Source organism: Theobroma umbraticum, unplaced genomic scaffold (genome assembly GCF_002168275.2).
Source record: "Theobroma umbraticum cultivar Fairchild unplaced genomic scaffold, ASM216827v3 scaffold_95.0, whole genome shotgun sequence".
NCBI lineage: Eukaryota > Viridiplantae > Streptophyta > Magnoliopsida > Malvales > Malvaceae > Theobroma > Theobroma umbraticum.
In genome coordinates, this window is record NW_018397257.1 from 3,463,514 (window position 1) to 3,479,757 (window position 16,244).

The window sequence follows — 16,244 nt, forward strand, 5'->3', positions numbered from 1 at the left end:
TGAAGGACTATTATGCTAATTTGAATCCATCTCGACATTTGTATCTCTCATGAAGGTCCCATATCGGTGAATATCTAAGTTTGTTTTGATACCATTTGTCATGGGTTCATGTTTCCAATCCAAAAGACATGTTTAATAAATGGTGAAAGGATCATGTTTATATACCCAAAACCTACCTCATCTTTTACTTATGTGAGATTCGTGACATAATATAATTACCCTAAATATGTTCTAGTTTTTTTAGAATTTTCAAACTCCTTCTCTACTCTAATAGTATTCACATTGGAAAGAAAACAAAAAGTCAAACCCCCAAAATAGATTCAAATAAATCAAAAAATAATGAAAAAGATTCACTTGATTTTGCACTATCATGGCTTGGTTTTCTATTTTAGATCTAAAAAATTCTAGACAGATTTTGGAAAAACTATCTTGATTAAGAAAAAAAGGAAAAAAAAAGTTTTGTGGTGTTTATATTTTTGAATTTTCGACCATCAGAGACCGATGCTAGTTATGGTTGGTGGTTGGAATCTGAGTTTATGGGGTCGATCTTAGGGAGAGAAGGGCAGGGGAGAGAGAGGAGAGCTAGAGAGAGACGAGGAGAAAGATAAATGAAAAAAAAAACTAATTATGTTTCAAACAGCCTCACTAAAATAACATAGTTTTGGACAAAGAGAAGAAGAAAAGAAAAAGGAAGAAAAAAAAAAGATAAGTCACTTGGCTAATTTCATTTTTTATCCAAAAATTTTTTTTATATCAACATGTCAGTGTTACATTAGTATTGTTAAGGTAAATTTGGATGAAGTTATTCATAAGTACCCAATTGCACATCAAAATATAATAACTAAATTAATCAATTTTTGAATAAAAGGACTAAATTGAACAAAATGCTATAGTATAAGAACTTCTTTAGTATTATGAACATATATAAATAAAATATTTATCTAATTATGAGCCATTATTAATGCATGCTATACGAAACTTTTTAGAGTAAAATACCCCCACTCACTTAAGTTTTAATTGAAATTTCAAACAAGTCTATTAGTTTTCGAAATGGATACTCCATCCTCAAAAAATATCTTTTGTTATACATATAGGTTCAGCTGTTAGTCAACTATTAGTGTTTCTATTAATTTGATAATGTGAAAAAATTAAAATGATAATTTTATCTTTAATTTATTTTAAAAATTATTATTATATATATTTTATTAATTATTATTATTTTTTAAAAAAATAAAAAAATAAAGAGCATCGATGGATGCTCCCTTGCTTCCCAGGAGAGGGCAGCACAATTTTGCGGACTGACTCATCACTGTTGCAGTTTGCCAGTTCACCCGTCCAATTGGGCCCAAATAAAACAGGAAAGTTTATGCAAGGCATTATGTGACTACCATGGTAAACAAGTGTCTAAGGGACAGACCCCATAGAGAGGTGAAATCTTGAAAGAAATAACGGCAATAAATCGTGATTGCTGGTCGTCCAATATTTGTGGTTTGTGAGCAATTTAAAGGCCAAGGAATAGGAGAGTGATAATCGGCTGAGCACAATCTGAGTGGACTTGCATTGCATGCATTTTTGAAAAAGATCAATCTAGTTTAAGATGAGAAATGATCATAACCAATCGCTTAAGATAAAAAATGTAGCAGACTAATTATGTATTTGATCTCAAGTTACACCAAAAGATAAATGGTGGGGTTTCCTTTGATTATTTGCCATGTATTTCACTAAAGTATAATGTTGTCATCAATAAATGCTCAACCCAAAATAGGCAAAGCTGATGTCTCTGCCCAAAATTGTACTCGTGACAAATAAATCCTACAGAATGTTGCCAAAAAAAAATTATAATATGGAAGCCAGTATTTTGATTCTTGAGGAGCACTTGTTCCAAGTGTCTTACTTTCTGTCTCATTTTTTATTAGATTTGATAAAAAAAATTAAAAATAAAGTGTCATTTTGATGTATCTTAAATTAAATTTTCAATTTTTTTATAATTTTGAGTTTAATATTTTATATATCAGAAAGTAAAAAAAATTATGTAAAATGAATATAAAATGTAAAAAAAGTAAAAAGATTAAAAATTCAATAACTTGAGACATTCCAAAAAGAGAAGATGGAAGGAAATAGTAGAACAGTTTATTTTCTTCGTGGGGAAGTAACCATTGTGATCCGTTAGTGATTTATCATTCCACCAACCATAATTTTTCTTCAAATTGCATCAATCATATTTGTTTCTAGCTAGCTTAAAAACCCTTGAACTAATTTGATGATCAATCAGATGCTGGATGTGAATTTATTTTCATTTTTCTATGTGTATTAAGTAGTGTAATGCCAAATTTTGTAACTGCACAATGCTCTTTAAACTGACTGTTTCTAGAGCAAATGATCACAAAATTTGTTGGCATATGAGATGTAAAAGCTAAAAATTTTAAATATTTTCAAAAGGGCATTTCCTTGGATTTCACACCTGCCAAATATAAAGGATCCTTTTCTAAAGAAAATGTCTATAAATTGGGTTTCTCATTCTCATTCCCATCACACACCATCTCTAGTCTTTATAGCATCCATAGCAATAGCTAGAATTGTAAGTCTCTCTCTTTGTTTTATATATATTGGTCTTGTTTTCTAAGAGTTGGCGTAGTTGATAACTTGGTATATTATCCCACTCTCAATAATCAAATCTAAGAGTTGATCTTCTTTTCTCCCTTTGTAATTATAAGTGCTTCCTGTTACTGTTGATAGTGCAGTATTTTGCTGCAATAGCGCAGCGTAGCATTTGAAAGGGAGGAATGAATAAAAAAACAAGGAAAGATGGAAGATACTCATATTTTACTTATAATTTTTTAAGCCACACATTTTTATAACTCTCTCTATAGGATAAATGGCTTATCTTGATTGCAAGAACCCTTTTTTCCTTTTTTTTTTTTTTTGTTTTTGCACATTCTTCCCACGATTTTCTAATCAGCTTTGAGGGTATTATTATTTTTTATAAATATTGTTTTTACTTTTAGATCTTTTTGATATGTACTCTCAATTGAGATTGAGATTGCACTCTTGTAATATCATTCTCACTCTTTCTAGCTAGTGGTAATAAAACCATTAAGTTTTTTTTTTAAATATTATTATGGTTATTATTCTATACAAATTTCACTAGTGAAACAATATAATTGATTAATTTATTTATTTTACCTGTACGGATATATGTGGGAATCCTGTAAAAATAAATTTTCATATCCATTTTATAAGCATTGTTGAGCTCTTATTAATCTGGAGCTCAGTGGAATCCTGGACAAGATTATGAAACGGGAGCCATTGGTGATCTTGATGAAGATGATGATCAGATCGATATTATTAGGATTACAAAATATCAAGGAAACCCAGATCAGCTATACGCTGAAATCACTACTTTTTAACTGTCAAGTTTTATGTTTATTTGTTACCTGCTAATAGTATCACATAAAAAGTGTGCCCATTTGTTGCATGTGTGTCAGTCTTCCAGGTCATCCTTGTTTTATCCATTCACTGCGTCCGTTTCAATTGTTTATTGCATGCATGCCCCATTTCTTGACCTTTATTTATACATATTTTTGTAAAATAATAATAATAAAAGGGAATCACATCCATATTCTGCTTTCCACCAGGATTTTTTGTCACTATTACAATGTTGTCTGGCATTCTTTTCTGACAATTTTTTGGGATAGTCGTAGGTTTTCAGGGCTCTCTACATCTGAAAAACCCTCTCAATATTCCCTCAGAAATTGAGATCCATGGATAATTCTCATCAGTGGTTCAATCAGGCAGATAGAATGACTGGCTACAACAACAACAACAATGTAAGCAATAGGGTTGATCTGACCCTCAAGTTGGGATTGCCTGATTGTGATCTTCAAAATCCACTCGTCTACCAGATGGGGCAGTATGCTAATCCTACTTCCATCACCCCTAATCATCTTGCCAATCTTAGCTATGCTGGCCCCAACACTCAGGTTCTCTAAGATTTTTTTCTCAAACTCTTCACATTGATATACACACACACACACACACACATGCACACACTGATAAAACTTGGTTCTGCAATAGTCCTTTTGTTACTTGTGTGATGATACAAGATGTTTTTAGTACAGATTAATTTTAAAAATAGAGTACGTATACAAGTATCTTTATATACCAGCAAGTAATGATTTTTTCAAAATAATATGAAGTTTTTTTATTTGTTCTAGTAATTAACTAGAATTTTCTATAAAAAAATAGAGACTATGTAATGTACATGATCTAGTTCATTCGATTTTTTTTAGTAGGACTAGTAAATTGGATATTGAATTTGGAGAATTGATGTTAAGAAAGAAATTGTTGATTATTGGCTTAATTCAGATATTGCGATTGAATTTTATTTTAGTTTTTATATTCTAAATTATTAAGAAATAATGAATTTTTTTTTTCAAAATTCAAGAAATGAATTTCTTACTTCTTGCTCCAACAAAATTTTAATTCAGTTTTTGATAACAAACAAAAAAATCTTACTTTGCTCTGTTTAAATTTTCGAACTAAGCTTTTGGTTTAAAAGTAAATAGGTTTATGTTTGATACATTAATAGCATTAAATTTTATACACTATCAATGAACTAAATATTATCACTTTCATTAATAAATAAATTTAAAAGTTGGAAAATTTTAAAAATAAATACTCATAATATTAAAAATATTTAATTTGAAAATTTTTTGAACTTTTATGGGATGATACGTTTTTAATTAAGTGATAATGTATAAATTCTATATATTGATAGTGTATCAAATATAAACTTTTTAAAAAAAATTAATAAAAATGAAAAACCTTAACACATTTGTAGAAGAATGTCTTTCTTATTTCTAGAATTTCAATATATAGTGATCTCCTGTCATCCTTGCTGTTATATACAGGTCTGTTTTACAAAAATGGAAATGCCAACGAAGTTTAACGGCTCGTTTAATAAAATGTCTAAAATACTCTTTATAATTAAATGTAAGTTCGCAATACAAGTGTCATGTGTACAACCTTTTGTAGGTTAGAATCAATACATATTAGATTATATTAATTAGATAGTCTTGAATACTTAGTGAAGCAATGAAGCCGCGTTGGTGATTAGTTTTGTCGTCTTGTTAATAATGGCGTTAGCCGTATGTTATCTTTTTTATTTTTATAACTTAAAAAAACAGAAGAGATTTTCTTTATTACCAGAAGCAGCTGTAACACAGAATTGAAATTTACATTAAGTTTTCATTGAAACTATTTCTTGTATGATGTGGATATTAGATTGTCTGGCAACCTCTTCTCAATTATGATTAGAGTGAGATACTAATAAATAATCTAAGACAAGCTAGCATAATTAAGTCGAAATGTACTGCAAATAAATACAGTCGGGGTTGGCTAATTAAATTAAATATTGCAATGCTACGAGAGATCAACAGCAAAGCTCTTCTTTTGTAGTTTGAATCTTCTATTTAGTTAAGTAATTTTCATTCATTCTATATTGTTTTACGGTATTTGCATGCTTGAGCAGGGCATGAATCAATTGGAAATGGCTAATCAAGAAGCAATGGCTCAAGGTCAACAAGGCTTTAATGCCAGCCAATCTGCATGGCCATCTGATCAAATTGCTAGCAATGTCCATAGCATGAACTGTGCAAATGCTTTTAAAGAAATTTGTGGCCCTTCTATGGGATTTCCTGCTAATGGCACCAACACCTACAACAACTTTGCCCCTACTCATCATCATCAGCTGCTTCCAGGCTCGGTGCCTACCAACAACTACACACTGCTTGATGTCCCTCCTAGGAGAACAGCTGATCAACGTGAGGTCGGAAACTCCTCCACCTCCGGTTTGGGCAAAAGGGGCCAACGACGTCAACGTGGTGGCAACTACAATGACCCTAACAAACGATGTAGTAACTACAACTGCAACACCAACGATACTCCTATGTGGCGCAAAGGTCCCCTAGGCCCCAAGGTATTCTATATAATTTTCTTTACAAAATGTAGCCCTTAAACTGAGTCTATTATTATCTGTTTTTCTTTCTTCATTTTCTCATCATTTGGCATCATATAACCCTCGGTTATAAAGTAATCCTATAAATCAACAAAGTATAAAAATGTTTTTATTTCGTTATAATTCTTTAGTAAGTAATATGTTGGGTTTTTTAATGACTTGCCAACTTTAATAGTAATGAATGGTGTTGCCATGTAAAATTAAGATGTTTACTATATATGTTGTTCAATGGAGGTTTTGTTATATTGAAGTTGTCAATCGATCTAATTATTAGATCAATCTTCAATAAGAAGTGTGGTGGAACTGAGAATTGCTTGCCAACTTTTTTGTATTAATCAATATTTTGGCTATTGGTTGCAGACATTGTGCAATGCCTGTGGCATTAAGTACAGAAAAGAAGAGGAGAAAAGAAAAGCAAAAGAAGCGAGAAGCAAGGGCCAACAGTCCAACCATAATGGATGACCCAAGGAAATTAATATCTCCATTTTAGCAATTAGTTTTATGTTTCATCTCTCAAAGACAAGTGAGGGTTTCTTTTATTTGTAATGAAAATGTTTTCATATTTGTTTCACTGAATTGGTTGGAAAAGTAGTTTGAGATCTTGAATGCATCTTAATTAAATAGAAGAGAATGTTGTGCCTTGTGAGAGTTACGTTGTTAGATTTTCCTCAGTCACACTAATGATAATCTCGATTAGCGAAAGTTTTTGGAGAACATGCGCATGCATAGGGTTACCTAATCTATAATGAAAAACAAACACAGATAAATTAAATTATTGAAATCAGATATTGATCGGTTCGGACTTGGAGTATCCAAGTTTTACTTCAAAATATCACCATGAGGTTACTTTTCACTTTCAGTCGCACTAGGGATTGGGCATACAACCATAAATTACATCAAACTAAAAAATAATTTATTTTCAATTTCACTCTTCTTCACTTCTTGTTTTCTTGATATATGAAACAAGTGAAAAATTATTAAAGACTGCACTCCCTCGATCTCTCCTATTCTATTTGTTTATCTTTCTTTCAAATGTCTCAAAACTATTTTTTCTTTACATTCTTTAACATCTGATACTGTTATTTTTCTATATATATATATTTTTAATTGTCACGATTTCTCATTATTTTTTAATATTAAAATTCATGGAATATTATTCTAAAATAAATAAATAAAAATTAATGTTAAAAAAATTTACTTACTCTATGAAAGCCAAATGAGAAGAAAAAATTTTGGATGAAAGGAGTACTATCACATGAATTTAAAAAAAAAAATTATGCCATAATAAGGTTATTATCATATTTACTTCAAGCAATTACACGTGAGTGCGTGTGTGCATATGAATAGAATCTAGTATGTTATGATTTGTGAAAAAACAATTATTACTTGTACCTAATTAAGCATTTATCTCAATGATAAATGTATGTATTTTTTAATCAAAGAGTTGCATTTTGAATCCCTTTCTTTCAAATGGAAAAATTAAAAATTTATTGAAACTGTAGTACGAGTATAGCTACTTAGATTTGTTTTAAAATAATTAGATGTAATATGGAATAAATTGATGTAGGCAATGAAACAAAAAAAAATTGTTTGTCTGATCACATATTGTTTGTGCTTTCTGGGGCATAGAAAGAAATAGTCTTTAAGAGTCGCTTGCATATATAAAGTAAACCATGCTAGCTCCATTGATTCTAGGCTTGGATTGTGATTTTCGTCACAATTAAATTAAGATTGTTCCATTGAGCATCGTTGGCATTTGGTATTGTCATGACCCAAATTCAGGGTTATAATCGACGTAAAGGTATCGATGGGAGTGACCCTCTTAAGCTATGGAAGCCTGATGATGAACAATAAACCAATAAACATATGTGTCTCATGGAAATCATCACCATAGAATCATATGCAAGCAAGTATAAACATGATTATATCATATATAAGAAAATACCATATCTGCTTGCACTTGAGCATGCTCATAATGTGGAAGAAACATACATAATAACCCAAGTATAAGCCATGCTCATGGTAATCATCCATAATATCAATTATTACATATTATAATCAGTCAAAAATCCATCAGTCAAGTATGAAAGACTGAACCAGACCAAACCAAACCTAGTGAATTACGACACAAGTAAAAAGGCTGACACCTACTGGATGCCATAACAATTGCCTATCAACATTGATTGTAAAAGTAGCTCCTTTTCAAAATACAAGCCAAGAAATCTACTAATATAAAATCTTACATGTGTGAGTTATAAATAACTTCTTGAGTAGATGTGAGGAGGGGGAACAAGCTAATGAGGAAGAATATTTAACAAATACACTTTTAAAAATATGCAAATAAACATTTATCAAATGTTTTGTAAAACCTACCTTTCCAGGCATAACCATAAACAAACACCTATCTTTTCAAGCATAATTTTAAATCGAGCCTTGCTTTGCCAAGCGTCATCATGTGACAATCCCACTTTATCAAGCGTGTCAAATATTCACATGGTCTCCAAGTCCATTGTCTTTCAAACAAAGCAAGGAACATATGTCCATATAACCTCCAAGATTGTTATCATTCAAATGATACAAGGATAACAAAATGGTTTATAAAACATAGTTTGTAAAATAGTTCATAAGCATTTAAAATAACACTAAATGTTTGGAAACGAATTCAAGAAGTTTTATTAAAATTTAGTTAAACAATCAGTTTAAGAGTGTTTGGAACATAAACCGAGGTTTTCACGAACTTAGATTTAAAACAAATTCATTTTCCTTGTTAGAAAACCTTTTGAAAACGTTCAAGTTTCACAATAAGCCTGATCTATTGATACATTAGTCCCATGTATCGATAGATTTGAAGAAGAATGCAAATGCATCAATTTTGTGTTGAATCTATCAATACATGGATGCAATGTATCAATATATTTGATACAAAATGTACATTTAGCTTGGAACTCATCTCTAGGACATCAACTAAGACTAATATTCATCCATAGTCAAGTAATCAATATTCAAACATTAGATAAACCTTATCCACGATGCAAATTCATCACATTAGACATCAAGTCAAACAAATCGAGGAGCACTAGCTAAGAATAAAATAATCACCTAATGTTGTCACACTAGAAAAGTCCAATACAGATAGTCACCGACCATAAAGAAAAGGGTAGAACTCTGTTAACTACCAATACCTAGCAAGTCTCAGGAAATTACCTCTTTGGCTCAAGCTGTAAATTATTTTGCACAATGGCTAATGTTACTGTCATTTGCTACAGGTCCTTATCCTGAAGACTTCAACAACTATATTACAACTATCTAATGCTCAAAATATACATAGAATCAAAAGGTGAAACCCATCACCAACATATAGTAGAGATTGAGACATCACTAAAGATGGAGTCAATAAACCATATCAATAATCTCAAAATAAATGACCATAAATTCCATGGTCTCATCAAGGAGCAATCATTTCTCACATCACATTCAAAACCATCAATCATACATCGATCATAGACAAATGAGATGTTTGAGATGTCAAAGCTTTGAAAGGCTTGTTCCCAATGCTCAAAACTAATACATAATAGACTCTATATATACTTAGTCTATAGTTTTTATCAAAACATACTTGTAAACCTTTGTTCGCAGCACAAACTTATTGAAATTCAATCATATACAAGGTCATAGAATGGACATGGTTAATTATACTAAAATAATTAAAAACGCCGTATTTACCCACGTCAAAGAAGCATGCCTTGCTCTCTAGGGACTTTCGTCAAACACTTGGCCTTGCAAAAGTTCAAACTTTCTCCACAACACCTATGAAGTTTTCCATCATTAGTATGTGGCTCTATAACATAATCTTAGACTAATAATCATCTAATTTTTCCATAAATATTTTTTGGCAACTTAAAATCCCAAAATCAGTAACTAGTCTAACTTTAACTAAAGGATTCAAATTACTAATAGCTAAAGTTAAAGCAACTTTACCTTGGTGAGCTTGAAAGTGTTTGTCAAATAAAACAGGGAAGTGCACATTTCGTAAACAAGTAATATAATAAACGTAAAGGTTGTCCCCACAGAGAATTGTTCCCAATCTACTACTATTCTTGCCAAGTACTAAAATTTTCACAACCTAATCTTATTCAAATAATCAAAATTAAAGATACTGAAAATGAAATAAAACTAAAATTAAACTCTAACTAGAAACAAGAACTAAAGCAAAGGTAACTAGAATCAATTAATCAAAAGTTTAGAACCACAATATCCCCTCAATGTTTTATCTAAATTTCTTCTATTCTCTCTTTACTCACTTGATAGGCTTGAGTTGTTAACTTAGAGTTTTAATTTATTTATTAGTCTCTTTCAATATTTTTATAAAAATATCTTCCTTGACCAATTCTACTATAGTCTTATGCAAATCAAAACGAAGAAAGACTAATTAAATTTAGATTCTAATTATGGCTACATATGAATGTAAGTGTATTCCTACACGTGAATCAAATTAATCATCTCATGCAATTGTATTGAATATATGCTATTTCGCCCATGGGCTTACTCTAAATTCCCTCTTCTAGTTCCATTTAGGTTTTTAAATCAATCTAATTGGTGGCTGCTCAATTAGACACATTAAGAGTAGGATTGAAATAAACAACTCCAACACTATTAATCATAAAAAAGAAAGAATATTAAAAAATAAAACTATGCATTGGGTTTAATTGCAATTCTAGATTAAAAACTTAGTTTAACATAATGTATGTAAACATCATCCAAAAAAGAAATTTAAACATCAAAACTAAACAAGAAAGTATAAAGATAACAAGAAAAGAAAGAACTCTAATATTTTCAAATCTTTGATCCACAATCTTCCTTGCTTTCGTTGCTTCCTTGCTAGCTTCAATGCTTTTTTTATCTTTAGAAAAACCTAGCTTAATTCATTCTTTTTCATGCTTCACAAAGGGGAATTAAATAGAGCTTGTGTTAAAGGCCAAATAGAAGTCAAGCAACTCAAACATTCTTCTTTCTTCACTAGGTGTCGTGGCCTTCCTTGCTTGGGTGCCATGACATTGAGCACTTCTAATATTCTTTTCAAAGTCTTCCATTGGACACCTCGATGCTGAATACTTGGTGGCTATGACACCAAGGATCATATGTGCTTTGAGGTGTCTTTCTCAATCAGGGCACCACGGTACTGGTCCCATGGTGGCCATGGCGTTCAAAGATTTATATTGCTCATTTAGACTATGCTACACTACTTCTAAATGAATATAATTTTTAACCATATTCTAGGATCAACTAGGCAAAGTGGTAAATAAAAGTTGTATATTGGCCTCTTATCTTTCCAATGGTTCAAGAACCATATCAATTGGATATCTATAGTGAAAGATATGATTGAAATACTGCAACATATGCAATTGAAGTCTACATCTAAAATGCATTTCCTTAACTAAGTAGGCATTCGTTTCAAAGCATAGCTACAAAAACATAAAACTTAAATAATAACTAAATTTAAAATAAAACATCATAAAATAACTTAACACAATCGAAGCCAATATAATTAAATTAAATTAAATTATGGCTAATAACTTCTAATATTTATTTTTTTTATAATTGAGGGAAAAAGGATTCGAACCCTGCTCTTTTAGGTAAGGGGATCATGCACTAACCGAAAAGCCAAATGCTCGGGTGCTTATAATATTTAAATTGAATCTCCAGAACTTAGACAAAATACATTGAAAATTAAGACCAAATAAATCTATAAAACATTGTTATCACATCGCCAAACTTAAGATTTTGCTAGGCATTGAGGAAAATATTAAAAAAAAAAAACTAAGCAAAAGCAATTTAAATGATGAAATCAACCTAAATAAACAAACTAACTAGAGACAAATAGCATCAAATCACTAATCTCTATAATTTCCTCAAAAGTAAATCTATAAATCTCTAACTCAAGTCAAAATATAAGCATTATTAAAATTCATGTTTCAATTCAATTGCAAGCACATTCTTGAATGGATTTTTGCGTATGTGTAAATTTTTTTACAAAAACCATTATATTTATCCGGTTGAGATTATGTCAATGCACAATTTCAAATTAGTACTAAAACTCCACAGGCATGCTTTTCATTCCTTTCTCCATTAAAGTAGACTAATACGAGGTCAAGAATCAATCAGTCTTTATTAAGTTTGTAATGTATAGCAAAGGTTAAGGTAGGATAAAGGATAATAATTTCACTCAATTAACCCTAAGTATAAAATCATTCTAAGGCATATATAAAGCTCTATTTTCATTCTCCACATAGGCCCTTTCTTCTCTTTGAACTTTTCTTTTTGTTCAACATTTTATTCTTCTTTTTCTTCTATTTTTTCATCACAATTTTACACCCACAAACTTATTTCTTTGTATTGTAAGTAGTGGGGTGATTTTTTTTACTAAATTTTTTTTCATCACAATTTTACACCACCAAATTTATTTCTTTGTACTGTAGGTAGTAGGGTGATTTGTTTTCACTAATTTTTTTTCAATAACGTCACCTATTTCTACCTTATGCATTCAGCTTAATATATATTTTTTAAAATAAAATACATGCTTAGGAGTGAGGGATGCAAAATTAAAAATTTTATTTTAAGGCTAGGCTCAATTATCATGTCGTTAAACAAAAAAAGGGGAAAAATAGGCTTAAAAGGGTATACTAGGGATAAAATATAACAAGGTTGGCTTAAAAGGCTCAAACGGTACAAAGATAGCCTAAATCATCTCTTTAACTAAGTATTACCTAGGATTTCACCTCGAGAGAGAATCAAGCAAATTCTAAAATTTTTGACATAATCTAAAATTCACATCAATATAAACCTTCTCTAGATATGCACAATAATTCAAAGCAAAAGAGATAGTGCTCATTTTATGCGAAAATCACATCCTAACAATGATACTAAACAAAAAAAATTTAACATGAACCAAACAATATCCATATTTACCAAAAGGCAAAGATACAACACAACTAAACTCTCATCATTAGATAAGGAAATCCGTGAAAATTTTGGCACTAATTACTCTAGATCCTAAACATTTCAAACAATCACTATGAAAATTAAATGATAAATTATCCTAATTAACTTAAAGTTTAAATAAGCATGCAAATACAATTAAATCTTAAATTCCCATAGAATATCCACCTCTAGAAAAAATATGCTTTAGCCCTAAACTTAAATCAAACATTATCCTCAATGTTAGAACAATAGAGAAAAGTTAAAAACCACATCTTTCGTAGTTAGATGATTTTAGAGAAGCTACAATTTTTTTCCTTATCTTCATTGACCTAATTATGGCCCAAGTTCAGAAGAAGATCTAGTAAGGTTGGAAAGGAGTCCCTGTCCATGCCTACAAAGTTGCCATAGGCTCTCAACATTTGCTCAATCTGCTGATTACACTAGACTTGATAGAACATTAGTTGAGTGAACCATAGCTCCAACTATTCAAGCCTCTAAGGTAATGTTAAAGTCCGGGGTCTATGCTAAGGAGCTTGAAGACATGGTGTGGATGAGGAGTTGCCATTAACCATAGGTTAAGAGTAACAATAGATCAATCCTACATCAATTAGCACCTTTGAGTATAACAATTGCTCACTAGAATCCCATCAGACGCCAGCTCTCTTGCATAAAGCAATGATCAACGACAGGAACCAAAACCCAACTCATTTTGTGTTAGTAGTGTGTAAAATGGCATGGTTTATCACATGGCCAATTTTGATGGACCTTTTTGTCATAATGGCATATAGAAGAATGGCTTTGTCCTTTGTAACATCGCTAACATGTTAGCAATGATGCATCTTCATAACAATGTGCCCTGGGTTAATGAACATGTATTGATACCTTTTCATTAAAAGCCTTTTCTGCATTTGATGTATCGATACATGATGAGCATGTATCGATAGATTTTGTTTAAAATGTAATTTTTAAGTTCAAAACCATCCCATTTGACCTCATAAAGGTACCAACTCTTATACAAATAAGTTTGGTTATCCAAACATGGAGTTTCTAAATCAAAATAGTCAATAATTTAAGTTCAAAAACATGAAATTAACATCTCACCAAGTTAGGTTACAAATTTAATCTAATGTAAGAAGTGAGGTTTCACATTTTCTCTCCCTTAAGAAAATTCATCCTCAAATTTAGGCAACTAGTTACTAACCTCTAATCTAGAACAAGTAAAGCTACTTGGCATGCATCTCATCCTTGGCCTCTTAAGTCACCTTTTTGCTAGAGTTATTGTGCCAAAGGACTTTCTTATTGAATCTATATCTTCAGTGAAAAGTCGCTTAACTTGCCTATCTAATATCTCAATCTGTGCATCCTCATAAAACAAGCTATCTCCCAACTAAATCTCTTAATAACGAATCACATGAGTCAGATAGGGGTTGTATTTACGTAGTACAGACACGACAAACATCAGATGAATACTTGAAAATCCATGGGTAACACCAATCTGTAAGTTACCACGCCAACTCTTTTTAGGATCTCAAATGGTCCAATATATCATTCAATACCCAAATAGGTGATGACAAACCAAAACTCCCAACAAAGTAAAGCTACCATTTACTAGAGCAATCTACTATCGTAAACTACAAATCAATGGCTCAATACCATTTGTAGGTATTATGGTCAAGTAATTAGCTCCTACGTTCCTCTTACTCAGGCAATTAGAGGGAAAAGATATGGTTTTGTGCAATTTAGCTTTATGGTTGAAGCTTATAAAATAATCAAAGGTCTTTATGTGGTTTGGTTTTTCAATCAAAAGCTTAAAGTTGCCTTATCAAACCAAAATCATAGTTCGCATGGTGACTTTTTCACTTCTCAAGCATGAAATCCCAATCATGTGAGATCTAACTATAACTCTATCACTTAATACCCAAATCAGGGTGAAGGAAAGCTTTTGCTTGAGAGAAATTACCCCAATCGCACAAGAAGAAGGCTTGTAGGACCTAAGGTGCTACCACTTCGTCTAAAACTAATTGATGATAAGGAAAGCATATACCTTAGCCTTATAGTGCATTTAACACATAAGCGCCCATGAGTTTCGACTATGACTTGGCCAACACTCGAACCTCTACCATGGGACAATTGTTGCTAATACCCTAGCCAACAATCTCCCCCTCAACAATTGCTCTTGCTAGGAATTGAACTAATGAGTTTGGCTTTGATACCATTTGTAAGACCTCAAGTGCTACCATTTTGCCTAAATCCAATTGGTGATAGGGAAAGCACATACCTTAGCCTTATAGTGCATTCAACACACAAGTACTCCTAGCATTTGATTGTGACTTGGCCAACACCCGAACCTCCTTCACGAGACAATTGCTGCCAATACCCTAGTTAACAAAGCCAATTTCAAATCGATTTAACCACAAAAATCCACAAACCCTCAATCATTCCATCCAAGAAACACATAGCAGTGGGTGCCAAACACCTATATAGAATTAACCTTCGACTCATACACAACCCCTTGTCATGCATACTTAAACAAATAGATCTTATTTAAAGGCACTCAAAAGGTACAAAATCGATATCTCTCAAACAAATCTACCCTTTCCCCCACCCTTGGAGGATTCATTTAGATTTTGCCTTGGACACATTGAAACTGAAATGTTGTAGTTGTTGGAAAGTTGTGCAGTGGGCACCACCAAATTTTAGTAAGAACTAGAAACTATTTTGAAAGAATTGAAGAAAAGTGGGCATTAGGTCCTATCTATCAAATGTCTATCAAGTTATTAATTTCTTATCTCTTTTAATGATAGATAGCTTTTTGATAAGGCTAAAGCAAATGGTTGGCAATTACGTTATAAATTATTTATTGGATTGGAAGAATGATCTCCAAATATTGGTAAAGACTTATAGAGATGTTGGTTGTCTATGTTAGGAATTTCCCTTCATGCTTTGAATTGTTCCATTTTTTTTTTCAAGATTGATAATATTTGGGCCTTTTTCATTAACATTGGTAATGAGACCTCTTTTTTGCTGACTTTTGAAAAGGCAACTTTTCTTATGATAACTCTATCATATAGAGTTATTTTGACACATTTTGAGGGCTTAAATAGTTAGATCTTTGAGATTTTAGGTTTAAATCATAGCATTTTAGGTGTTTTTCTAATTTACATTTGATTACATGTTAAGTAGTTAATTTAAGTTAGCTTAGTCAAATTTTATGTTATTTTATTTTAAATTACTTTAAGAGTAGTATTGG

At 31.3% G+C, this 16,244-nt stretch overlaps 1 protein-coding gene across 1 annotated transcript; it reads left to right on the plus strand.

The window, feature by feature from the left end:
• Nucleotides 1-5,566: 5,566 nt before the first annotated feature.
• On the plus strand, nucleotides 5,567-6,478 carry LOC110412304 (uncharacterized). The gene is made up of 2 exons (XM_021422838.2): nucleotides 5,567-5,977; nucleotides 6,377-6,478. The coding sequence occupies exons 1-2, from the start codon at nucleotides 5,567-5,569 to the stop codon at nucleotides 6,476-6,478; spliced, it is 513 nt and encodes a 170-aa protein (XP_021278513.2).
• Nucleotides 6,479-16,244: the final 9,766 nt, after the last annotated feature.